The sequence below is a fragment of the Tenrec ecaudatus genome, chromosome 15, assembly GCF_050624435.1.
Source record: "Tenrec ecaudatus isolate mTenEca1 chromosome 15, mTenEca1.hap1, whole genome shotgun sequence".
Lineage (NCBI taxonomy): Eukaryota > Metazoa > Chordata > Mammalia > Afrosoricida > Tenrecidae > Tenrec > Tenrec ecaudatus.
The window spans coordinates 25637836-25663924 of NC_134544.1; the positions used below are offsets into that span (position 1 = coordinate 25637836).

Here is a 26089-nt window from a genome sequence, read left to right on the forward strand (position 1 = left end):
ACTTTAAAGTATGGGGAGCTTAAGCCGTTCCTTACAAGACGCGGGATGTTTTTTAGAGCAGGAAGGGGCGTGAGCCCGTTAAGCTCAAGTTGTGGACACAACAACCAGCCACAGGGAGGCAGCGAGGGAACTGGGTGTCCCCTTCCGGGATCCCACGCTGCTCTGGCCTCTGGCCAGGCCGGCCGCTGCGGCGGAGCGGGCGGGGCACGCGGCGCGGCTCCTGGAATCCGTCCACTGGGCGCTGCCACCATCTAGTGGCCGCGCCTTCGCGGCCGGCGGAGAGCCAGAGTCAGCGCGGGTGCGGCTCCCGGGAGGCGGGGAGCACGCGGCGGAGCGCTGCGAAGGGACGCGGGTTGGGGGACACTCCCAGGACGCTCTCGGAGGAAGTCAATAGCGCAGGGATGCTTGTGGCCACCTGAAACCACCTTGCCAACGCCCCTCGAAGGTCATTCTCTCCCCCACCCTGCAGCCGGAATTTCCCGCATGTGCGCTTCCTCGGGCACAGGTCCTGCTTGCTCCTCTTCAGATCGCCCTTCCGCGCTAGGGAGGGATGCAGGGCTAGGACCACTGGGCCGGGTCTTCACCTTTGGCTGTCACCAGGAGTCGCCCGGAAGGAGGACCCGGTCTGCAGTCCCGCGGCCCCGCGGTGGAGCAGCAGGTAAGGTGCCGCTGCGGGGTGGGGGCGGGGGAGGGTGTCAACCAGGTGCCCCTCCCCCCACCACCCGTGTCCCACAGCCAGCCAGGAATGCCACCCCGAGGGCAGTGTCCTGGGAGCCACCCCGAGGGAACCGCGTCCTGCCTAAGAGTGCAGTCACCTGGCGGGGTCAAAGTCACCTGGCTTGGCCGACGTGCACGCCTAAGCTGTATTTTTGTCTTTTCGTAATGTCATCGAATCCAGCAATAGATACCCGCTCATGCTATTAAGCCAGCAAAGAGCTTTAGGATGGGAGGGGCAGAGGGGAAGCTAAACTATGCGGCTGTCAGACTCTGGTTTACGCAGCCTGCCCAGCCCAGTTGGCCAGCGTGCTAGAGGTTGTCCTGGAGCTGGATAGAAACTGGCAGCTGTGGTCATCTCTCTGCATTGCTGCTCTGGGCAGAAACATTGTCCTCAGGGCTTGGTGGGCCAGGATGTGTTCAGTCTTTTTTTCCTTGCTCCCCTCGCTGGCTCCTGTGTGCTCTGATCAGACAAGTCCCTCTCCTTGAGCTGTAGCTTCAGTGCTGTCCTCTGAAGTGAATTCTTTTGGGGGAGGGGAGGGTGGTGGTGTCCACTTAGTAGGTAATGGGGCCGGCCCCTCAGGCCTCTCTATTGGTTCCCTGCTTCATGTCACTGGGTTGCAATCTTGTCTTGGAGCACCGGGTTGAAGTCTGGTCCCTCTCTCCCTGTGGAGATATAAAGGGCATCCGCCCCCTGTGTGGGTTAGTACCCTGTTCCCGGGCTACCCATGTCTCCCCTCACCCTTTTTAGTGGGCTACCATAAGTATTCCTGAGTTTTGTCTGCCCCTGCCATATGACCTGGACCTCACCCCAGGGTCACATGTATACAGAACTTCCTCCCTATGCCCCTTTTGGAGTTTTTGAGCTTACCTCAGAGGACTCATATAGAACTTGTCCTTCTGTGCTTGGCTTACTTCACTCAGCATAATTTCCTCCAGTTCTTTTCCTGCAGCGATGTGCTTCATGAGGTCATCTCTGCTTTGCTTTTTAGGGATGCGTAATACTCCATTGTATGTATGTACCACAGTTTTTTAATCCTTCTGTCTGTCGATGGAAATTTAGGCTGTTTCCAACTCCTTGCAATTATGAACTGTGCCGTGATGAACATTGAGGCATAGATGTCTGGCAGTGGTTTGTTTTTTGTCTCTTCTGGGTACATGCCCATTAGGGGGATTGCTGGATCATAAGGTAGCTCAATTTCCAACTGTTTTAGATATCGCCAAATCTATTTTCATAATGGCTGTACGTATGTACAGGTCCACCAGCAGTGGACAAGAGTTCCTGTCTCTCCGCATCCCCTCCAACACTTGTTACTTTCTGATTTCTTGACTTGGGCTATTTTTGAGGGTGTCAGGTGGTATCTCATAGTTGTTTTAATTTGCACTTCTCTTATGGCTGGATATCTGGAACGTTTTCTCATGTATTTATTGGCCATTTGGATTTCTCCCTTGAGAATCTCCTGTTCAGGTCCTTTGCCCAGCCCCTGAGTGGACAATTGTTGTTTTTTTTTTCTTGTAAGTTAGCAGAGTATTGTACATTTTAGTAATAAGGCCTTTGTCTGATATATCATTGCTGAAGATGTTTTCCCATTCTGTGGTCTTTCTTATTACTCTCTTGGCGAATTCTCTTGATGTACACAAGTATTTTATCTTTAGTATGTCCCACTGGTCAATTTGTGTCTCCTCTGTGTTTGTATCCTTCCCTATTTCCGATAGCTTATGTAATCCCTGTGCCAAAGTTCTCAGGTTTGTCCCAATTCCCTCATTAATGGACCTAATAGTTTGGGGTTTTACCTTAAGGTTTGTGATCCACCTTGAGTTATCCTTGTGCATGGAGTGAGGTAAGGGTCTTGCTTCATTTTTCTGCAGGTAGATATCCATTTTTTTCCAGTGCCACGAATTGAAGAGGGCATTCACTTCCCATTTGATATTTTTGGGGCCCTTATCGAAGATAAGTTTTCTGTATGCTGATGATTTTATTTCTGGGCTTTCAATCATTTTTCATTGGTCTGAATATCATTATCAGTACCATGCTATTTTGACACTGAGGCTGTACAGTAGTTGCTAAAGTCTGGTAAAGAAAACCCTCCGGCTTTGTCCTTCTTCTTGAGGAGTTCTCTGCTAATTCTTGGTTTCTTCCCTCTCCATATGAAGTTGGTAATCTGTTTTTCCAGCTCTTTGAAAAAAGATGCTGCAATTTGGATCAGGATAGCATTGAACTTATATAGTGTCTTGGGTAGAATTGACATTTTTACAATATTGAGTCTGCTGATCCACGAGCATGGGATCTCCTTCCATTTGTTGAGGTCATCCTTGGTTTCTTTTAATAGTGTTTTATAGTTTTCCTCATACAGATAGGTATATCACTAAATATTTCAACTTGTGTTTGGCTATTGTGAAGGGTACCACCTTCTTGATCCCCTCTTTTGTGGCCTTGTTCGATGTGTATAGTAGTGCATGGACTTCTGTTTGTTGATCTTTGAGAGAGTTTGTTGTGCCAGCCTGGCCGATAAACACAAGTGGGATTAATTGAAGGGCGGAGAGATAAGTGGCTTGGTGAGCCTCGCCTTTCTTGTCTCTCGCTCTTTAATCATCGGACCAGTGTGCAGCTGCCTTGCTTGTTCTGTGCCTCAGTTTAAAGGGCACACTACCTGTGGGACGCCTAGCCTGTGGACTGTGTCGCTGTAAGTTGAGGTCCCTTTAAGACCACATGAATGAAATTTACATCTCCAGAGCTGAAGACTAACAGTTGGTGACCTGGCTGATGGTTGGTGACCTGCCTTCCTGTTTGCTGCCTGTGGTGGAATAGCCTAGCTCTCTCTCTCTAGAGGACTACCCGACGGCCCTCACCACTTGAAGGACTGCTAGTGTCTCACAGCTATCTCATGGGAGTGAGTCACACTGAGTCATTTGTACTGCTTTATAATTTAACTGTTCATTTCTTATATATCAATCTGTTTTTAACTTAGCTGGTCATTTCTTGTATTATATATCTATCTGTCTATAATTTAACTGTTCATTTCTTGTGTTAGATATCTATCTTTATAAATATATATATTTTTTCAACTATATATATATATAAAATTATCAGCAATCTGGTTTTATCTCTCTAGAGAACCCCGTCTAACATAACCTTGTAACCTGCTACTCTGCCAAACTCCTCCACTGCTCCCAGTACTCCTCTCGTGGAACTTCTAGGGTTTTCCATGTATAAAATCATATCACTGTGAATCATATAACTTCTTCCTTCCCCAGATGAATACCTTTGATGTCCTTTTTGCCATATATTGTTAGCTAGGACCTCCAGTATGATGTTAAATAGTTATGGGGCCAAGGGACATCCTTGTCTAGTCTCCTTTTCAGAAGAATTGATCTCGTCTTTTCTCCATGGACTACCACCTTAGCTGTTGGTTTTTCACCTATAGCTTGTATTATATTGAGGAATTTCCCTTCCATTCCTATCTTCTTGAGTGCCTTAAACAGGAATTGGCGTTGGATGTTGTAGAAGGCTTTTTCCACATCTATTGATATTGTCATGTGGTTTTTATACTTTTTCATTTCAATGTGGCAAATAATACTAATGGTCTTTCTTATGTTGAACCATCCGGACACAGCATTCCTCACTGACCCATAGCACCATGGGGGACAACACTAGAGACACACAGCGGGAATTGTTTCCGCCCTGAGACCACTAAGCCAAAGTCAGCCACTGGGGGCAGAGCAGTGGGGGAGCAGATCAATGAAGTCCCCAGGGAATACCAGGGATAGATGTGGGGCCAGAGCATGGTACCCCATCAGAATCCACTGGAAAGCACTCATAAAGGACAACAAATAGACCTTGAACTATTTATAGGGTTTTTGTTGTTGTTGTTGCCTTTTTGTGTTGTTATTCTTGTTATAGCTATTGTTTTATTTTCTATTGTTGCTTCGTAGTACTTGGTCTTGTGATGGTGCATATTGTTGTCGCCGCATGTCTCCTTGGAAGGGATAGGCTGGATAAACAAGTCAGAAGAGAGAACAATGGGATGACAGTTCTGGGGGAACATGGGAGAATGGGATGTGGGGGGAAGGAAGCAGATGTTAACAAACCCAAGGACAAGGGAACAACACGTGATCCAAATATCAGTGGCAAGGAGGGTTTAGGAGGTCTGTCAGGGCTGGATCAAGGACAATGTAACCAAGAGGAATTCCTGAAACCCAAATGAAGGCTGAACATGATAATGGGACAAGAGGAAAGTACAAAGAAATAGAAGAAAGAACTAGGAGGTAAAGGGTATTTATAGAGATCTAAATACAGGCATATGCAGATGTAAATATATTTCTATACGATGAGGGGGAAATAGATCTATGTACATATATTTGTAGGTTTAGTATTGAGGAAACAGATGGACAGTGGGCCCCTACTCAAGTACTCCCTCAACACAACAACACTTTGTTCTAACAATTCAGTAGTCTGAGATGTTCACCTTCCTGGCACAGGCACAATTGCTGAAGACAACAGGTGCACAAGCAAATGTGGTGAAGAAAGCTGATGGTGCCCAGCTACCAAAAGAGAAAGCATCTGAGGTCTTAAAGGCCTGAAGATAAACATGTGGCCATCTAGCTGAGAAACAACAAAACCTACATGGAAGAAGTACACCAGCCTGTCTCGACTTGATCGCTGAGGACAAAGTGGGTGCATAAGCAAATGTGGTGAAGAAAGCTGATGGTGTCCAGCTTTTAAAAGATATAGAGTCTGGGGTCTTATAGGTTTGAAGATAAACAAGCAGTCATCTAACTGAGAAACAACAAAGCCCGCATGGAAGAAGTACACCGGCCTGTGAGATCATGAGGCATCAAAGGGATCAGGTATCAGGCATCAAAGACCAAAAAAATCATAGCATTGTGAATGAGGGGGAGTACATAGTGTGGACCCAGGGCCCATATGTGGGTAATTGGACATCCCCTTGCAGAAGGGTCGCGGGCCTGGGGGGAGGCGAGCCAGTCAGGGTTCAGTATAGCAATGATGAAACATACCATTTTCCTCTAGTTCTTGAATGCTTACCCCTACTCCCCCCCATCATGATTCCAATTCTACCTTACAAATCCAGCTAGACCGGAGGATGTACACTGGTACAGATAGGAACTGGAAACATGGGTAATCCAGGACAGATGATCCCTTCAGGACCAGTGGTGAGAGTGGCGATACCAGGAGGGTGGAAAGAAGGTGGGGTAGAAAGGGGGAACAGATTACAAGGCTTTACATATAACCTCCTCCCTGGGGGACAGACAACAGAGAAGTAGGTGAAGGGAGGTGTTGGATGGTATAAGATATGACAAAGTAATAGTAATTTATAAATTATCAAGGGTTCATGGGGGAGGGGGGAGTGGGAGGGAGGAAGGGGAAAATGAGGAGCTGATACCAAGGGCACAAGTAGAAAGCAAATGTTTTGAGAATGATGAGGGAAACAAATGCACGAAAGTGCTTGACACATTGATGTATGCATGAATTGTGATAAGAGCCCTCAATAAAATGATTTAATTGTTTAAAAAAACAAAGAAAGAAAAGAAACTGGCAACAGGTGTAGGAGCCCAGCCGGCACAGCGGCTGAGTACTTGACCACCACAAGAGGGGCCGCTCCGTTAGAGAACAATGGAAGATCAAGTTTGTTTCTATCCAGCCCCGGAAGCCCTATCAAGCAGTTCAACCGTTTGATGGGGTTGCAGTGAGCCCGAATCCACCGGACAGCAATGGATTTAGGTGTTTGTTTTGAGGGGGGCGGTTTGACATTTCGATTCTAAGTTTAGATTTTCTAGTCTCAAACTCGGCTTGCCACCACTAGCCCGATATCTTTAAAAATTTCTGTGGTTGTCCTGCTAATTCTGATACCCCCCCAGGTGTTTGCTACCCAGGAGAACTGTGGTCTGTAGCATTCTCTTGGCCAACAGCCTTCCGGATACGGACTTCCAGGCCTTTCTTTCAAGCTACAGTGGGGTGGGCTCACACCACTCCCCTTTCAGTTGGTGGTGGCGTGCAAACTGTTTGCATCACCAGGAAGGCTTGCTGTGTCCCCGGGCCACATGCTTCCCTAGGCAAATTCACGGCTGCAGACTAGACAGCGACCCTAGAGGATGGGGCAGAAGACCACTGCCCCAGGGGGCTTTCCAGGCCTGTAACTCTTCACGGGAGGAGAGAAACTCTGTGCTTCTGAAGAGTGACTGTGATTAGAACCCCGACTTGTAATCCACTCCGCCACCAGGACTTGTCCTTTGGTTCTAGGCGAGCTTATTAAGAGGTGCCGAGGTGGGAGGCTTGGCTTCTTTAGCTCAGGGAAGCTGCTTTGGCCGGCTCTGCCCTTAGCTGCTTTGCAAATCTTGCTGAAAAAAAGAAGGTAAGTCTTGTGATCCGGGCAGCGGGTACTGGGCACTGACTAGCAGGGTTGTTTTCTTTCTCAATGGTGCCAATGCTTCAGGCAGAGCTTTCTTAGGCAGAGAACCAGAGACATCGGCTGTTTGCTAATGAGACGTGGGGGCTCTCCATGCTGAGTGACCTATTAAAGGGAGCTTTCCTTCTGTTGTACTTCACAGACCTGTCCTCAGGCACCTGCCGGCTCCCATCCAACACACTCCAGATGCAACAAGGGATAGATCCCCTGGATGCATAGGTTGTATCAAGAAACTTCCAGAAAGAAACAAGCAAGCATTTTTTGGCCTCAATGTGAATTTTTAGATCCCCTTTTCTGGTGGGGTAGTGGTTATGCATTGGGCTCAGATTCTGATGGTCAGTGGTTCCAAATCATCCCTATCTCCTCAGGAGAAAGACGGGGCTTTCTACTCCCGTAAACAGTTACAGTCTTGGAAACCCACAGGAGGTCACTATGAGTCAGCACCCACTTGATGGCAGTGAGGGGTTTTTGTTGTTGTTGTTTGGTTCCAGTTTATTCTGGAGAGAAATGGCATGCCAGAAATTCTTCATGCACGATTCTCCACGTGTGGTCCTTAGGCGAGTAACAGCCCAGGGAGACCTGGGAGTTCATTAGCAGTGCAGATGACTGGCCTCTGACAGAATCAGAAATGCTGGGGCTGGGGGAGTGGGCATAAGATTCGGGGGGCAGGGGTTAATGAGTCCTCTGGGTGATTCCAAGGTATACTAATGGACGAGGGTCACATTAATGGGAAAGTCTGTGAGACTGTTGTTGTTTCAGTGCCACTGAGTCTCCACGGACCCATAGCACCCCGTGCACAGCTGAACAAGACTGCCCGGTCCTGCCCCATCCTCACGACTGTTCTTATGTTTGAGCTGTTGTTGCAGCCACGGTGTCGGTCCTTCTTGCCAAGGGCTGTCCTCGTTTTCCTCGCCCCTCTACTTTACCAAGCAGGGTGGCCTTCCCCAGGGATCAGTCTCTCCTAGCAACATGCTCAACATGTATGAGCTGAAGCCTCACCGCCCTTGCTTCCAAGGGGCATTCTGGCTGGACTGCTTGTAAGACAGATTTGTCTGTCTTTCTGGCAGTCCTTGGTGCTTTCAGTAGTCGTTGCCAGCACCACAGTTCAAAAGCGTCCACTCTTCAGTCTCCTGTCCAATGTCCAGCTTTCACACGCACCTGAGGCCATGGAGCACACTATGGGTTGAGTCTAACCCCTTTGCTTTTCGGCACTTTGCAGAGGCCTGGTGCCGCAGACTGACCCAATGCAGCGCCTTGTTTGATCTCTTAACTGCTGCTTCCATGAGCATGGCTGGAAATCCTTGACAGTTTTAATCTTTTCTCCATTTATTATTATGGGACTCGTTGGTCAATTGTGAGGGTTTTGGTTTTCTTTATACTGCGTTGTAATCCACACCGAAGGCTGCAATCCTCGATCTTCATCAGCAAGTGCTTCAAGTCCTCCTCACTCTGCAAGCAAGGCTGTGTCGCCTGCCTGCAGCAGGTTGTTACTAAGCCGTCCTCCAGCTCTGATATTTGCCAGCTTCTCTGATTATTTGCTCAGCACACAGATTGAGTAAATATGGGGAGAGGATTCGCCCATGATGTACACCTTTCCCGATTTTAAACCATGCAATGGCCTCTTGGTCTGTTTGCACAGCTGCCTCTTGATCCACGTACAGGTTCCACATGAGTACAGTGAATGAAGTCTTCTTGGATTCCCATTTTTCTCCAGGTGATCCAGTTTGTCATGAGCCACACAACCAAATGCCTTGGCATAGTCAATAAAACACAAATAAGCATCTTCCTGGTATTTTCAGCTTTCATTCAGGGTCTTCCTGCATCAGCAATCATAACCCTTGCTCCAGGGCCTCTTCGGAATCTGACCTAAGCCTCTGGCAGCTCCCTGTGGATGTGCTGCTGTAACGTTTGTTACAGCAAAATTTTACTCGCTTGCGGCATTAATGATATTGTCCCATCATTTGAGCATTCTGTTGGGTCACCTTTCTTTGGAGTGGGTACAGATATAGATCTCTTCCAGTCAGTTGGCCAATTAGCTGTCTTCTAGATTTGTTAACAGAGATGAGTAAGCCCTTCCAGTGCTCTACTGACCTGTTGAGCTATTTCTATTTGTATTCCATGACTTCCTCCAGTTTTGTTTTTGGCTAATGCTCGCCGCACAGCGTGGCCTTCTTCTTTCAGTCGCACTGTTTCTTGCTCCCCTGAAATGGTGGAATGTCAACGAGTTGTTCTTGGTACAGTGACTTTGTGGGAATATCTTCAATCCAACATACAGAAATTGGCAAGGGTGTAGTTTTCTGAGATTTTATTTTGACACCTCCCCCAGTGGAAAAGTGGGGGGAAGTCTGTTGGTCGGGTTGGAGGCAGAGGGAGGGGGCCTGGGAAGTGGTGTGTGGAGGAGTCTTTGTGGGACCCCCTAGACAGGAGGGGTTTCTGCACAAAATAAACACTCGTCATCAAGGTGATTCCAGCTCATAGCAACCCATGGGACTCAGGGTCTATGATCCATAGGGCTTCTCGTGGCTGATGTTTTGGAATACACTGCCAGGCTTTTCTCCCACAGCACCTCAAGTGAACTTGAACCTTAAACCTTTAGATTTCTTTCTCTTTTTAAAAAAAAATAAAATACTTTTATTGGGGGTTCTTACATCTCATCACAATCCATGCATTCATCCGTTGTGTCAAGCACATTTGCACGTATGCTGCCATTGGCATTTTCAAAACATTTTCTTTCTACTTGAGCCCTTGCTATCAGCTCCTCATTTTATTCCCCCCCTCCCACCCCCGCCCTCTCTCCCTCATGAAACCTTGGTAAGTTATAGATTATTATTTTCATATCTTACATCGTCCTCTGTCACCCTTCACCCTCTTTTCTATTGTTCTTCCCCCTGGGCGGGGGTTAGATGTTGATCCTGTGATTGATTCCCCCTTGGCCCTCACACCTTTTGGCTAGCAGCTGAATGTGTCATCAGTTGGCACCTCCCAGGACTCTGGTTTACCCAGGTGGACTCCAAATGAGGCTGTGGATCAGCTGGGGAGCACCTGCTACACTCAGAAAACACCTATCTTTTAAAAATGCAAAAAGTAAGTCTCCCTCCTACCTCAAACCCTTAGTTTTTTACCTCAGAGGCAATCTTTGGTAAAGTGTCTTGTGTACTTTCCTCTGTTCTCTACATATGCAAACATACATGTATATCTTGATTCTCTCCTGTGTTAGTCTAGGTGGACTAGAGAAACAAATTCATAGACACTCATATGTATATAAGAAAGAGCTTTATATACAAGTGGAAACCATTGGCAGGTCCCAGGAGTCTGCATCGCGTTGCTTGGTGATTCTGACCTGTGAACCGGAGGGCAGGGCCCTCTGTCGGCCACACAGCGCTCCTCTAGGCTGCTTCCAATTGTCATGTCTTTCTCCCTCCGACGCACTGACCCCTGCCTGCACGGAGGCGCCCAAGTGGGAGGCTCTTGCAAGAAGAAAGGCGGCAGGAATGGAGCTTCCTTCCCTCCCTGCCCTGGCCCCCGGTCCCCCGGCCCCCCGGCCACAGAAGAACGTGTGTCACTGGCAGTGATTGGAAGTATGTTTGTGGGCTCATGAGATGATTTCTTATTCTTCCAGTTCCATGGACCAGACCAAAAGGAGAACCCAGGGACACCCCCTTCGCACCCCGTCCTCCCAGTCCAAGAAGCCAAGGACACCCGTGATGTCGCTCTTTGCCAAGGTTTGACCCCCCAAGGATCAGCAGAGGCCCCTCTCCTGAGCCATGATGCAAGCTGTGGGATTGCCTGGCTGGGGCTTTCCGCTGACAAACACGAGGGGCCATTTTCTCCTTTTATTTTTGAACATCTTATTGTGGTTTGAGGGAAAGTTGGCAGGGAAAACGAGTTTTCCATTCGTCAGGGAAGTTCTTTAAAAACATTTATCCATATATTCATGAAAAAGTAGGCTTTTTAAAAAAAGCAGCTTTGGGTGCATGGGAACGTTGTACAGGAAGTTCAGAGAGTGGCCATGCGCTGCCCTGTCCCCAGCACCCGTGTCTCCTCCTGTGAGTCACGTGGCGGCGGCGGTGGCGGTGGAGCAGTACTTAGGTTGGCTATCATCGATGAACCATCGTCAGCACATTGTTACGCAGGAAACGCTGCCCTTTCCATTCTTGGTGTTGGACAGCCCTGTGGGTTGTGACAACAGTATAATGCCCACCATCACAGGATGAGTGAGACACACGACTTTACTGTCCCCAAGCCAGAAACTCGCTCTGGGTTCCTGGCCCCAGGGCCTCCCTCTCCCCGCGTCCCCGGCAGCCCTGGATCCTTTTGATCTGATGGTTTACTTTTCTGGGATCACCTGCTTCTATGGGGACAAGAAGAAGCTGCAGGGACTCCAGCTTGCTGCTGACTTAAGGATAATCAGATGAATGATGACAAGGATGAGTCTTTTGGATTAATCTTGAAGCTGGGAATCACCCGATCTCCTTATCAGGCTGTGGAGACCGAGAGGGATCTGCAGACAGCTTGCTCAACCCAAACCAAACCGACTGCCATTGAGTCGATTCTGACTCACAGGGAACCTATCAAACAGAGAATAACTGCCCCTGTGGGTTTCGGAGTCTATAACTCTTCCCCCCCAAAAAATCTTTTTTTGGGAACATAATCCATATATAATACAATTAAATAATTCCATCATATAAAGAAGAGGTATAAGATCATTGCCACCATCTGCTTTAAACATTTCCTTTTCTCTTGAACTCCTTGTTAATATCTCTTCATCTTCCCTGCCAAGCCCAAGGAGCCATTAATCCAGTTACTGCCGAGACTACCTGTTTACAAGACTGGCTACTCCCTTGGAGTGGCTGTGGGTTCAAGGTGGTGACCTTGGGGTTCGCAATCCAGCGAACAACTCAAGTCATGTAGAATTAGGGCCCAACTCCAGTAAGACCTCAGGTTAAGGAAACTCCATTGTCTTCCAAGTGCTTGCTTTCCATCTATGGCCCATTCACAGGTACAGGGCGAGGATGTCAATGTAACTCGAGGAGACACAATCTAACCCATAAAAATGGCCCTTCCTTTCAGCATCTACTCACAACCACAGCTGCGTTAGGGTCTCCTTCTTCATCGTTCCACAAACCATCAATTTCTTCATCACTTAGATCAAACCAAGCAATTCTTCACCAATATACATTATGAAACCATGCCCAAACTACCCATCTTGTGACTCTGTAGATCAAAGCCATTGATTTCCAACAAAACCAGGCACCTTTAGGTGGAGGAAGACAGGGTGGCATGGAGCCAGTCACCAGAAGACTTTCTTTTGAGCAGTGGTTCTCAACCTTCCTAAATTTGCGACCCTCTCACAGAGTTCCTCATGTTGTGGTGACCCCCCCAGCCATAAAATTATTTTCATTGCTACTTCATAACTGTAATTTTGCTATTGTTATGAATCATCATGTGAATATCTGATATGCAGGATATATTTTCATGATTGCAAATGGAACATAATTAAAGCATAGTGATTAATCACAAAGCAATATGTAATTATCTATTGTCAAATATTTATGTGTTTTCCGATGGTCTTAGGCGACCCCTGTGAAAGGTCCTTCGACCCCCAGGTTGAGAAGCGCTGGTTTAGAGCGAGGGACTGGGCGTGCTGTGGAGCATGACTGCATTCCTTCAGGTAGTGCGTTTTTGACCCTCCCGCCAACAGATCTCAGGGAAACTGAAGTTCCAGAAGCGGGAACCTCGGAAGAACATGTTCTTCGTCTTGGCAGAGAAAATCCGGGACCCCAGTGCCAAGAAGCGGCACACGGCCATGAAAGGGCTGGCCACGCTGGCCTGGGAAGCCCCAGACAAGGTAGGAGAGGCAGTGCCTTTGACACCACCTCCAAGCTGGAGGTGTGCCCTCCTGAGCGCTGGCCTCAGGCACTACATGTACTGGCTAGCTATCGCTGCATAGCACGTTGCTACATACATTGGTCTCCCAGTTTCCGTGGGCCGGGAGGCCAGGTCCGGCTAGCTGGGTCCCCTGCTCAGGGTCTCAGTAGGTTGCAATCCAGGTGTCAGCTGGGCTTCCATTCCCTCAGAAGCTGGAGGTCTCATTCCATGCCCAGGTGTTCGTTGCAGAACTGAATTCCTTCCAGTTAGAAGACTGGGGTCCTGGATCCTGGATGGCTCTGATCCTAGAGGCCACCACCGCTGTCTGCACATGGCCTCTTGCAAGCAAACCACACCAAACCAGACCAAACTCGCTGCCATCGAGTCGATGTTGACTCATAGTGACCCTATAGGACAGGGTAGAACTGCCCCTGTGAGTTTCTGAGACTGTCAATGGAATAAAAGACCCATCTTTCTCCTGGGGAGCTGCAGGTGGTTTTGAGCTGCTGACCTGGTGGTTAGCAGCCTACGCCAGTAGGCCTCCTCTCACAACAAGGTAGATACTCATTTTCCTTTCTTTTCCCCTTAAATTTTACTTGAGGAGCCCTGGTGGCATAGTGGTTACACACTGGGCTGCTAACCACCAGGTCGGCAGTTTGAAACCACTGGCAGCTCCCCAGGAGAGAGACGGGGCTTTCTACTAACTTACAGAGCGACAGTCTCAGAAACCCACAGGGACAGATCTACCCTGTGCTATGAGTTGGCACTGACTCCATGGCAGTGAGTTCGGTTTTGATGAAGTGTTCAGTTTTGAGCAAGCCCCCTGGATGATTTTGTCTTTGCCGTCTGTGCCTTGGCTGTCACTGTAGGCGGTCCACTGCGGAGGGCTTTGCTGTCACTGCAGGCAGTCCACTGCGGAGGGCTGGGCCTGACAACGTGGTCCCTGCTTGCTCTTCGGAATTTGATGCTTTTAGTTTGCGCATTTGAGTTCTTCATCGATTTGAGCTTTCTGTGTGAGTGTTTGGTCCGGGTGCGGATCCTGTTTCGTTTGCCTGCGTGTGGAACCCCCAGCAGAGGCTTACATAGCAGAGACTCTTCTTTGCCCGTGGAATGGACTTAGCGTCCTTGTCAAAATCCAGCTGGTGGAAGATGTGTGAGTTTAGGAGGTGCTTCTTCATGGTCACAACTTCTGTCTGCTAGCACTGAGGCAAATGGTCTCCCGCTCACCATGAGGGGGTCCAGTGTTGCCACGGTCCTTAGCCCACTTAAGTTCAAAGGACCCTTGCCCAGCCTCCCCTCCCATGGTCTAGGTCATGCTCTAGACCAGTGGTTCTTAACCTGTGGGTCAAGACCCCTTTGGGGATCAAAGGACCCTTTCACAGGGGCCACCTAAGATCATCGGAAAACACTTCTTTCCAATGTTATTAGGAATGGAGACACCGGTCCCCCATCCGTCTCCAGGTGGGTCCGCTCACATGCAGAAATGCCCACATAGAGTACCCAGTGTGAAGACGGTTAGCCATGCTACACCACGCTTCAAGACAAAATTTCATTGACTTGTCATTAGAAATAAATATTTCACAATATATAATTACATATTGTTTTGTGATTAATCATGATGCTTTATGTTCAATTTGTAACAATGAAAATACATTCTACATATAAGGTATTTACATGATGATTTATAACAGTAGCAAAACAACAGTGATGAAGTAGCAACAAAAATAATTTTATGGTTGGGGGGTCACCACCACATGAGGAACTGTATGAAAGGGTCGCAGCATGAGGAAGGTTGAGAGCCACTGCTCCAGACTGTTCTGTTACTTCCCCCTCCATAAGCCCAGATTGACCCCTGCAAGACATGACCCTGTAGATGAACGGAAGCACTGGTATTTGAATGAGAATCGCGGTGGCAGATCCCCAGGGAAGGCACGGCTCCCCGGCGCGTGCTTATTGGGACATTCGAAGTAGAGCTGCCTCTCCACACCTGTGCAACCCTGTGTACGCCACTCATGCCTTCCCACCCCTGATCACAGGTGAGGAGGAGTAAGAAGGTCATCCTGGACGTGCTGGTGCAGGGGCTGTATGACCCTCTGAGTTCTGAGGTCATCCACGAGAGCTTGAAGGCCCTGAGCACCATCCTGGGCAAGACGCAGGGGCAAGGTCTGGGCTCCTTCTTCATCGACGTGACGCTTCAGACCAGGACTTTGTTGGATGACGTAAGTGCAAACGACCCCAGAAAACTCCGGGCTGTTGGTACCAAAGTGAGATTCGGATGTGTGAGGCTAGAGTCCTGGGTGATGTGTCTCTCGGGAAGCGATTATTTATTTATGAAAGAATCTCACTGAAAGGCTGCTAGTGTGCTGGGGGTCGGATGGGGTGGAGGACATATCAGCATGGGTCGTATTTCATCACTGCCCCTTAAGGAGATTTCATTTTAATAAAAAGAGCAGCCCTGGTGGTGCAGTGGTTACACGCCGGGCTGCGATCTGCAAGGTCTGCAGCTCAAAGCCACCAGCTGCTCCGTGGGAAAGACGGGGCTTTCGACTCCTGTAAACAGTTGCAGTCTGGGAATCTCACAGGGGGAAGTTCTCCCCTGTCCTCTAGGGTCACTATGAGTTGACCTTGACTCGATGGAAGTGAGTCTGGGTGGGTTGGTGGTGGAGAAGCGATTACAGGTGCACTTACAATGATGATGATGATGTTCTCTTATAAACGTGACAATAACCATAGTTTGCATCCACCACGTACTTGCTGCATTCCAGGCTGTTTACCTGGGTCATCTCATATTGTCCTCCTGCAGTCCTGTGAGGCAGGCCCTATCATGACCCTCGTTTGCTATGGGAAGAAACCAAAGCACAGAAGGGTTAGGTAACATGCCCCAGGTTCGTAGGGTTAACACGTGGAAACAGAATCAGACCCCCTGACTCTAAGACACTGCACACCTAGCTACCAGGTGACAAGACAGGCTGAGTGCCTGCTGATAGCCAGTCCATTCCAACTCCCGGCGGCCCTGTGGGGCAGAGTAGAACTGCTCCCTAGGGGGATTCACGGCTGTCATCTTAAGCACTGCGCCACCAGTGTTCCTACGCTCAGGGGATCACAGATAAAGTGAAAGGGGGCTCAGGTGCAGGAGAAATTGCTTTTAGATGGAGTGAAAGAAAGGCTCCACAGAGCGGATCGAAAGATAGGAGTTCAGAAAACAGGGAGACCAGAGAGAAGGAGAGAACATTCCCGTCAGAGGACAGAGCCTGGGCCCAGAGTGCTCTGCTGGGCAGCTTGGTCAGAAATTGAGGAGTCAGCTCTGGCCTGCATACAAGCTAAGAACTTAGTCTGTCCCATCTATCTATCTATCTATCTATCTATCTATCTATCTATCTATCTATCTATCATCTATCTATCAATCTATCGATCTAACATCTATCTATCTATCTATCTATCTATCTATCTATCTATCTATCTATCTCCACATCCTCTAAATCTGCATCATCTATATTTTTATCTACACACACATATATGCCTACAGCTGTGTGAATATGTCTACATACACACAATAAAACTCCAACTCAATCCAGCTCACTGCCGCCGAGTCAGTGCCGATTCCCAGCAGCCCTGTGCCTTTCTGAGACTGTAACTGTTTGGGCAGACATCCCGTCTTCCTCCCACGGAGCAGCTGGTGGTTTTGAACTGCCGACCGTGCGTGTTGTAGCCCAACATGTAACCACGATGTGACCAGGCCTCCTTCCGCAAGAACATTAGAAAAGAAAATAGAAACTTAGTAAGTCACGTAGATGTAAAATCTAAAGACAGACATTTGCTATGCTGAAATGCTTGCTGTGACCTATTAAAAAGGTTGTTTCAGGCATTTGAAATGGTCAAAAGTACTTTTACAGTTCACGTGGAATGAGCACCAGACAAGCCCACAAAGAACACAACCAAAGAACTAGAGTCTTCCTTAGGACTGGTGTGTGTGTAGGGGGGCGGGGGCGGGGGGCATGTCGGCAGCAGTCAAGAGATCAAAAGACCTGTTGTATCAGGCAGATGTGCTGCCCACGACCTCTCTAGAGGTGCTGAAGTGCAAGCACGTGATTGGAGGACTAGGGTGCGCCTGACTGGAGCCTGCCTCCTGCCTCGTGTGCCTGTGAAAGTTGGACCTTGACTAAGGAGGACTGAAGAAGTGGTGCATTTGAACCGTGGCGTTGGAGAAGATGGAAAGCACCATGCATTGCCAATAGAATATGCCGATCTGCCCTCCAGAGTCCTGACCCCTCAGAGCTACATATTGGTCGGAGTGGCTCAAACAGGAGGAAAAGTAAACCTGACATGGATCTTGGAGTCTTTCGTGACATACGAGTGCATTTCAAACAGAGAAAGAAGATGCAAATCTGTGCTCTTTGGAGGCCAGGACAGGGGCAGTGGAGGTTCTGCGGGGGAATTCACACCTTCCCGCAGGCCCCTCTGGAACTGGAAAGGCTCAGGAAACATGCACATAAAAATCTCCTGACCATGAGCCAGGTAACTCTTGGTTCTCTGTTACTTAGCAGTGAGCTTGGGGCTTCCATGTCCTCCCCCTGGAAAGGGTCAGTTTTGTCCCAGACAACTCACCTTGGAGAGAATAGGTCTATGACCTGTGCTCAGCCACAACCCACCAAGCAAATGAACAGAGGGAGATGGGGGAGGTGTTTGGGGGAAGAAACGGACAGAGGGGCTTGGACGAAGTGCAGCCAGAGTGCTCCTTGGAAGCAAGGATGGCGAGACTTCATCTCACCTACTTTGAACATGCCGGGAGAGAGCAGTCAGTCCCTGAAGAAGGACATCCTATTTGGTGACGTGGAGGGGTAGACAAAGTCCAAGGAAGGCCCCTCAACAAGAGGGACTGACACGGTGGCCGCAATGTGGGGCTCGAACATAAGAACGACGGAGAAGACGGTACAGCACCTGTGGTGTTTCCTTCTGTTGGGCAGGGGGTCACCGTGAGTCGGAACCGAGACCCTGGCAGCAACAACTCCAGATAGGAGAAACTGAGGCTGAAAGTAAAGAGGGGATGGTGACCTGGCGCACATGTGGGACCAGGAACCAGAAGGCGTTGACTGCAAGGTGGTGTAGAAAAAGCATGGACAAGAAAAACAACGAAAACTCTGTAGACTGCTGTAGAGAGAGCTCCGAGATAGATTATTTGGTGGAAAAACCAGGTGCTTATGACAGGGGGGTGACATGTTTCCATTTACGGAAAGATGTGGACCGGGAATATGGACTGACATATTTTTCTAAGCTTTCTGGAGGGATACACATAGGGTAGCAGGCCGAGAGGAGTAGGAAGGGAGACTTACCTCTTCCTTGAGTTCTTGATTACAGTGAGGTTTGAACCACATAAATGCGTAATGTCTGCAACATATTGGATCGTGAACAAAAGCGGGGACTCTCTAGCCACGGGGAAGACTTTTGTTGAAGACACCAGAGCCTCTCCCAGAGCCCCCTCCACAGCTCAGACCTCTAGGGCCTCATAACCGGCCTTGTTTGACGTGCTTTGAGTGGGTTGGTGGGAAACTCTCTGATTCAATTGCTTTGGTTGATAACCTGGGTTTTGCTGTGTTTTTTTTTTTGGGGGGTGCCGGGACCCACAGGAGAATGACAACTTGAGATACTCCGCCTTTGTCTTGTTTGGGCAGTTGGCTGCCTTTGCTGGACGGAAATGGAAGAAATTTTTCACCACTCAGGTCAAGCGCACACAAGATTCCCTCACGGCCCACTTACGGGACAGAAATCCTCAGGTCGCCAAGGTAAGACGCGTTGACCAAGACCCACCCAGCAGCTGCGTGACACCTCTGTGCTCGTCACCAAGGGGCTTGGGATGCCACCTGGCTGAGTGGGGCCACCAAACCCTTTTGGTTCCTGCCAGGCCTGTTCTAGGCTCGGTGCCTTCATGCGAGGCCCGCACAGACACCTTGGCAATGATGTCACCGGAGCAACAATAATCAAGCAAAGATTGTGATTTTCCATTTGCTCTTGAGCCACCTGCCCGATCCCAGGACCAGGCGGAGTGCTACACACTCAGGTTGATGGAGGGGGAGGGGGAGGGCAGACAGAAACAAAAATAGCCCCAACCCTCTGCTCGCAGTAACCCTGGTGACCCTGGAGGACAGAGTAGAGCTGCCTAGTAGGGTTCCTGAGACGGTAATCCTCATCGAAGCCGACTGGTGTGCCGTGTGCCCACAGAGCAGCTGAGGCGCTTTAACTACTGTGCCGCGTGGCTCTTTGGGGGTTGAGAGGCACTTGTTTGATCCATGGGCAGCAGTCCCTGTGCTGAGGGTGTTTACCCATGTCCCACTACCTTTTGTCACCGGGCCAAGTGTATAGAATGCCCACTCCTGTCTTCTCAATTCCCAGTGGAATTTTTGTTTCACTCTTGAATCAAATGTGTCCTCCCAGGGGTCATACTCTGGCCTGCTGTGGAGTGGGATAGATAGAGTGCTTCAAAACCAGGACTTAAGCTCTTTAAATATATTCCAGGTGCGCGGTGCATAGGTCCATTTGACCACATGTGTGTCTCTAATACCATCTGGGATTTGTTTGTTTGTTTGTTTGTTTTTAAAGGAAAGTAGCAGGTGGCTCAGGACAGGGCTCCTTTCAGCCACTGCCACCGCTGTCCCTTCCTCCAGCCTCTGCCAGCAGCTCCTGCTGCAGCTGGGGCATGGTGTCTACACAACATCCAAATCATGTAACATCCTCTGTCCTCAACGTCCTCATGGATGCCGAGCATAGCATACTGTGTTTGTATCATTGGGTGCAAAGGATTTTCCCAAATTTGTCCTCTTTACCTTAGCATGAAGGAGAGAAAGGGAGGGAGAGATGAAAGAGGAGAGAGCAGTTGAATTCTAGGAATCCCTTGTTAATTTTCGTGAGATAGTCACAAGAACCAACCACTTGCCGCCAAGTTGCTCCCAACTTGTGGTGTCTCCTTCCTTGGGTGCCAGAGTAGAACTGTGCATCATGAGGCTCCCGGGGATGATGGGGGCAGGGAGTCGATCACCCAGCCAGGTGTGTTGACTGTTTGTGCCGCCCAGGGTCTACAGCTATAGCAATAATAAATCTTAACGAGGGCTCTGGTCAGCTATAAAGTTATGCCCTCTGTACCGGCCTCCAAATGATAGAAATGGCCACTTAAGAAGCATATGAGGTATACCCCCAAAATATAAAATTTTTAAAGCTATGTATTAATTTTTCTTTTACAAAGCAACCTTATCATCTTCTACGGACTCTCCATTACACTTAATACATTTGTCAAATCTGCGATTCCATTCTTGGAAACATTTTCCCAACTCATTTGTTTGGATGGCTGACAGCACCGCCTTCGGTTTTTCACCTTCTCTAAGTTATCAGATCGCTGTCCTTTCAGGGCCCTCTGCATTCTCAGAAACAAAAAGAAGTCGCACAGAGTGAGGTCAGGGGCCTGGCACAAGAGAGGCATACTGCTTTTGCCAAAAACTGTGCGCACTGAGACGGCTGTGTGAGCAGGTGCATTGTCGTGGTGGCAGAACCATTTCTCGGCCTGCCACAAATCAGGCCTTTTGGGTCACACAGTGTTCTGCAATGTTTTCGGAACCTCTAAATAGAAAGCTTGATGAACAGCCTGACCTGGTGGAATGAGCTCCAGATGCACTCTGAGTCGGCACTTTTGTCTGCTTCAGAAGTTGACGGACATACAGAATGAGGTTTGTCATCAGTGAACACTACAGCTTTTTGGAAGTGAGAACACCACTCGTACACTCGAGTTTTCCCATAGCACTGCCCTTGGAAGCTGTGTCCAACTTCACAGCAGTTTCTGTGGCTTTTTCCCGAGCAAGGAACAAAATTTCACAGTTACACGCAGTTCTCTTAAGTCGGCCATCACACACACAAAAAACCAAGGTTCGAGCGAAACTGCGTTTACAAACAAATTCACTGTACCCAGGAGACCGTCCCAGGCCATGCCACTGGGTGCACTGACTTGGGGCAAGTGAGTTGCTTGGTGCTCTTCTGGTGGAAACAATGCGCACTCTCAAAGCTCTGGGGGCTACTCCCTCGTGTCTTGAAATTGCCTGGAAGTCACTGGCACATCCCTGATGGCCCCTGGACCTAGATTGGGTGCAATCCTATGGGGCAGCCTCTCTGTCTCAGAAGAAGGTTGTTGGTGTGTGCCATCCTAGCCTCCCCACCCCCATGGGACGGGGTCGAACCGCCCCATCGGGTTTCTAAGGTTACCCTCTCCATGAGAGCTGTCCCCGGCCTTTCCTCCTTCCGAGTGGCTGATGGGGTTGGGTCACCGACTTTGGGCCAGCAGCTGAGCACTGGACTCTTGGGCCACCAGGGCTCCTCCCTTGGTATTCGAAAGCTCTCTCCTCTGGACGCTGGTAACCTTCTCTCTTCCCAGGCTTGCAGAGCGGCTTTGCGCGCCTGTTCCCCCTACTTGAGACAGCGGAAGGAGTACAGCTCTGAGCGCGAAGAAGAAAGGCGGACCCATAAAGTCTGCCGGCAGCTGGTGAGTGAGCAACGGAGCGCATTCCCTTCGCGTCCAGGTCCTCCCTGGGCGCTGTACGTGCGTCAGGCAGGCGGGCAAGCTCACAGGCGTCACACCGGCAGGAGGACTCAGGCCAATCACATGCCACGTTCAATGGGCTTGTGACTGCAATGCAAATCGGCAAGCTAGGAGTCCCGATGGCACAGTGGTTACATGTGGGGCTGCCAACCACAAGCCCCACAGCTTGAAGCCATCAGCCACTCCTCAGGGGAAGGAGGAGGCTTTCTGTCCATTCATAGTCAGTCTCGGAAACCCATAGGGGCAGTTCTACCCTGTCCCGTAGGGTCGTTGCGAGTCGGCATCGACTCGATGGCAGTGAGGTTTTTGAGTTTGTTGCGCAAGCGCGATTGGCAGTTTCAAGTCACATAATTGCGTGAAAGCAGGTGGCGATGCGGCTGTTTCTCAGAGCAGGAAGGCAAGGCTGGTTGGTTATCCCTCAGCTTTGCATGTGACAACTGCCCACCAGTTATATAGTCAAGATATTTTATTATCAACCCCGCTGTCTCACTTGTACCTTCTTTGCTAATCTCTTTCAGAGCCACTACCATCCAGAGCTCTTGCAGTTCTTCTATGCAAATAAGATCCTGTGAACACAGAGCAGCAGGGAGCTCATGAGCTGAGGTCTTGTATTCCGCTCCTCTGAGTCCCACCGGCAGCCTCTTGGGCTTGATGTACGTAGTTAGGCTAGAAAATCAGGTGTTCGGAAAATAAGTGCCGACACCAATGCACCGTGGAATTGCACCATTCTAACCAAGGCTCAGGCGTGTTTCGTCTTCTCTTCATGCACCGCTGATGAGAAGGCACACACTGGCTGCAATGTGCTGCAGGTATTTGTAAATGCAGTCCTGATTTCTCAGCACAGTCCTTCTTGGGGTCTTCTCTGTCATTTAAACCAGCTAATTTCTGAGGTCAGGGAATAACTGCTACCTTCAGTTGACGAGGATCCCTGTTGGCATAGTCGGTTACTCATTGGGCTGCCAACTTCAAGGTCCGCAGTTTGAAACCGCCTGGCGCTCTGTAGGGTGGATGAGCCTTTCTACTCCTGCCAAGAGTTACAACCTTGGAAGCCCACAGGGGCAGGCAGTTCTGCTCTGCTCTACAAGGTCATCATGAGTCGGAATCGACTCGATGGCGGTGAGTTGTTTTCTCTGTGAAGCTGTGTTCAGTTTATTTTATTTTTATTATTATTATTTTTTGCTGTGTTCAGTTTAAATTGATTTTTCATTTGCTGCTGATTTCTAGTCCCTTGCTTTCTGTGCCAAGACCCATTTTGATGATGAAAGCGAGCCAAGACGGTAGCACAGCGGTGGTTGGGAGGGATATTGTTAGCGCCTCAGAAGGTTCAAGAGTCTCCTCCTTCAAGGTCAACCTAAAAAAGAATTAACAAAGAGGGAGAAAATATCTCTCTATGAAGCATGTATTAAAATCCTCAGGCTGATGGTAATTTAGACTAATAATAAGTAGCATATTTGAGTGTGTTCTCAGCTTACTGAGTACTGAGTGCTTTGTAAGTATGATTTAATCCAACCCATGGATGGGCACTATTCTTACTCCCACTTTATGGATGAGGAAACCATGGCTCAGAGAGGTTAGGGGACTTGTCTCAGGTGACACACTAAAAGACGCTCTTCTGACCTGACTTCCAGAGGCTGTGCTGAAGCACTAGGCTGTACTGCCTCTATGGGATAACTGAGGGTTGGTCAGAAAGCTAAAACGATGCCAGAGTCTCTCTCTCTCTATCTCTCTCTCTCTCTCTCTCTCTCTCTCTCTCTCTCTCTCTCTCTCTCTCTCTGGGAGAAAATCCAGTGAACTGCTGCTTCCACATGGACTGTGTACATTTTGTATTGATTCCATTTATACAAGCTAATTGTGTATTTTTATTAATCATATATTGATTATAGAATCCATTTTGGGGTGATCAGTTCTAGTTGTAGGAGGGGGGGGTCACCCAACTCTTATAAAGAATTTCAATAAAAATCTTACTTCCTCCAGCTTCCAATCAGATTACATCCAAGTGACAGATGTTTGCAAGCCCACTCTGGACTTGATGGTCACACCCAGCTCATGGGGTCTAGTTTGGGAAATGGAACGATCACCAAGGATGGGGACATAAGAGGGACATAAAAGCTACAAGGAGGTCTTAAATGTCATGCTGAGAACCAGGGGCAATGGACACTCCATTTACTGCCCTAGATGTGTCCTAGAAGTCCTGGGATGCAGGAGGTGGCCGGTGGGATGCATTCTCTTCCTCCTGATTCTGACAGTGGGGTGCATGGCCTCAGGGTTCTCAGGAGGGACACTGACTCAGGAGGAGGTCGGGTGGCTGTGTGTTGTCAGGTGTTGGAGAAGCCATGTGGAGAGGAACTGAGGACCTCAACCCAGAGTGAATACCAAGCCCCCAGACACGTGATTCCACTGGTTATTCCAGCTCTGTCCTTCAAGCCGGCTATACCAGCTGACCCACAGGAGAAGAGCCCGATGGTCTCCACCCAGCCCTTCCCAAATTGCAGAGCTGTGAGCTGGTAATTAAATAATTGTCATAGGTCATCAGCTCCGGAAGTAGTTTGTCACACACCAGCGAACGAACTCAAAGAGTTCCTGATGATAAATTTTGCTATTTTGACCAGGTCTTTCCCCCCTCTCTTTGAGTTTAAGCTAAACTCTACAGAATTATATGGGGTTCATTTGTGAGACCAAGGAACATGCCTTACTTTAATTGCTTATCTCACTTTGTCCATTGCAAGACCTGAAATATAGCTGATGGGGTTCAGAAACATTTGCTGAGTGACAGAATGCTTCCTGATTGTAAACTGAATGAAGTGCATACTCTACTCTGATATTCTGTGCTTTGAGTCGTGGACTTACACCCTTCCTTTCCAGAATTCTCTTCTGTTATTCCCTTTGCTTCAGCCAACGTTGGCTCCTCTCCCTTTCCCGGGCTCTGCTCAGTCTCTTGCATTCCCATGCCTTTGGCCAGGCTGTCCTTTCTGCTTCTATCTGCCTCCCTCATCCACCTATGCACACTCAGATCCCAGTGCACGCACAGTTCACGTACATCTCTTATCCAGACTCCGAGGCTAAGGTCAAATGTCAAATACTCTTAGTCAAGAAAGAGCTTGTATCTAAACTCACAGAATATCCTAGCAGCTGTATGTTATTAATAAATCTTATCTCATTTGAAAGTTTTTTTTTTAATCTACATGAGTGTGTTCCCTGTTGAATTGTCAACTGCTGACACAGTCGTTTCACTCTGTGCCTCTCATACAACCTTGAAGGTGCTCATAAATGGTGTCGACTGGGAGTGGGGCGTGGGGGAGAATGAAAAACTCATTGCAAACTATTACTCTGAGAGGCGCCTGTTCTGATAAGAGTGTCCTCATTTCCCTCCTTGTATCTGATCTGCAAGTGACGGCCATGCTTCTGTATTCTGTCGTGCCTGCAAGGTTGAGGGCCAAGCTCAAGATGATGCTGTGAGGCGTCTTGCTTCCCAACATTAGAGCAGTTGACAAGGCTGAAAGAAAGCAAAGGGAATGTCCGAGCGCTGCTGCGCTAGCTACAGATCCACAGAAAGCTCCATCCCTGTTGTCAGCTTGTCCACGAGATGGGACGTTCTCCAAGACAAGGAGGCAGGAGAGGGAAAAGGCCAGGGAGGAGGAAGCAGAGACCTGAACAGGTGAGACCATTCCTGGTTATGAACGTGGACAAAACCACCGTGGGGCATTCCAGTGAAGTGGACTCATTGACGGTGACAGGCAGGTCCCACATGTATGAAGCACACCTGGCTGTCTCAGAAGGAGAGATACAGCAGATTCATAACTTTGAGCAATGAGGATTGTAACTAAGACAGAGGCATATTTGTGCTTTTCTATATTTTCTATTTTTTTTGCAATAAGTGTGTACGACATTTAAAATGGTATGATTATGCAAAATACACGTAAGCCATACCCTTTAAAAATAAAATGAATACTAGAAAAAAAAGTGCCCGCGAGTGATGTGCTTCAGGAAGCCCAGGTAGATACTGTCCATCCTCGGCAGTCCACCTTTCCCCTCGTCCTCTGGGGATTCTTTGCCTTCACCTGTGGAGAAGTGACAAATAAAATGACGGTGGGTTTTGCTTATTTATTTTCACATTGACGGGGGCTTGTTCAGGGAGTGCACGGGTTACCACAGCCAGGATTCGTAAACCAAATGATAGAGCCATTGGTCCACAGCAACATCTCTCCTCAGCCAGCAGTCAAGCCTCTCACTCCGGCCCTCAGCCACTCAGCCACGCGGTCCCTTGCCCTGGACATCTGTGGGCCAGGAAGCCCACCGCTGCTCTGCTTCCTAGTCTCATGGCCTCAGTGCTGTTCCACCACTCTCTTGTCCCAGCCTCTGCCTACTGCTCTCTGCCTCCGCCACTTCAGACAGCAGAGGGAAATCTCAAAGTGCTGGACGGATGGTTCTTTTCTAATGGACCTGAGATGCCGCTCTCCTCCTGCTCTGATGGCTCATCTTTTTAAAAAATTTAAATAATTTTATTGGG

General features: G+C 48.8%; 1 protein-coding gene across 1 annotated transcript; it reads left to right on the forward strand.

Moving 5' to 3' along the window:
• The first annotated feature begins 354 nt into the window (after nt 1–354).
• Nucleotides 355–25408, forward strand: MRO (maestro). The gene is made up of 7 exons (XM_075532571.1): nt 355–658; nt 10759–10861; nt 12841–12987; nt 15044–15226; nt 18632–18787; nt 21418–21525; nt 22101–25408. The coding sequence occupies exons 2-7, from the start codon at nt 10763–10765 to the stop codon at nt 22152–22154; spliced, it is 747 nt and encodes a 248-aa protein (XP_075388686.1). The 5' UTR covers nt 355–658; nt 10759–10762; the 3' UTR covers nt 22155–25408.
• The last annotated feature ends 681 nt before the right edge of the window (nt 25409–26089 follow it).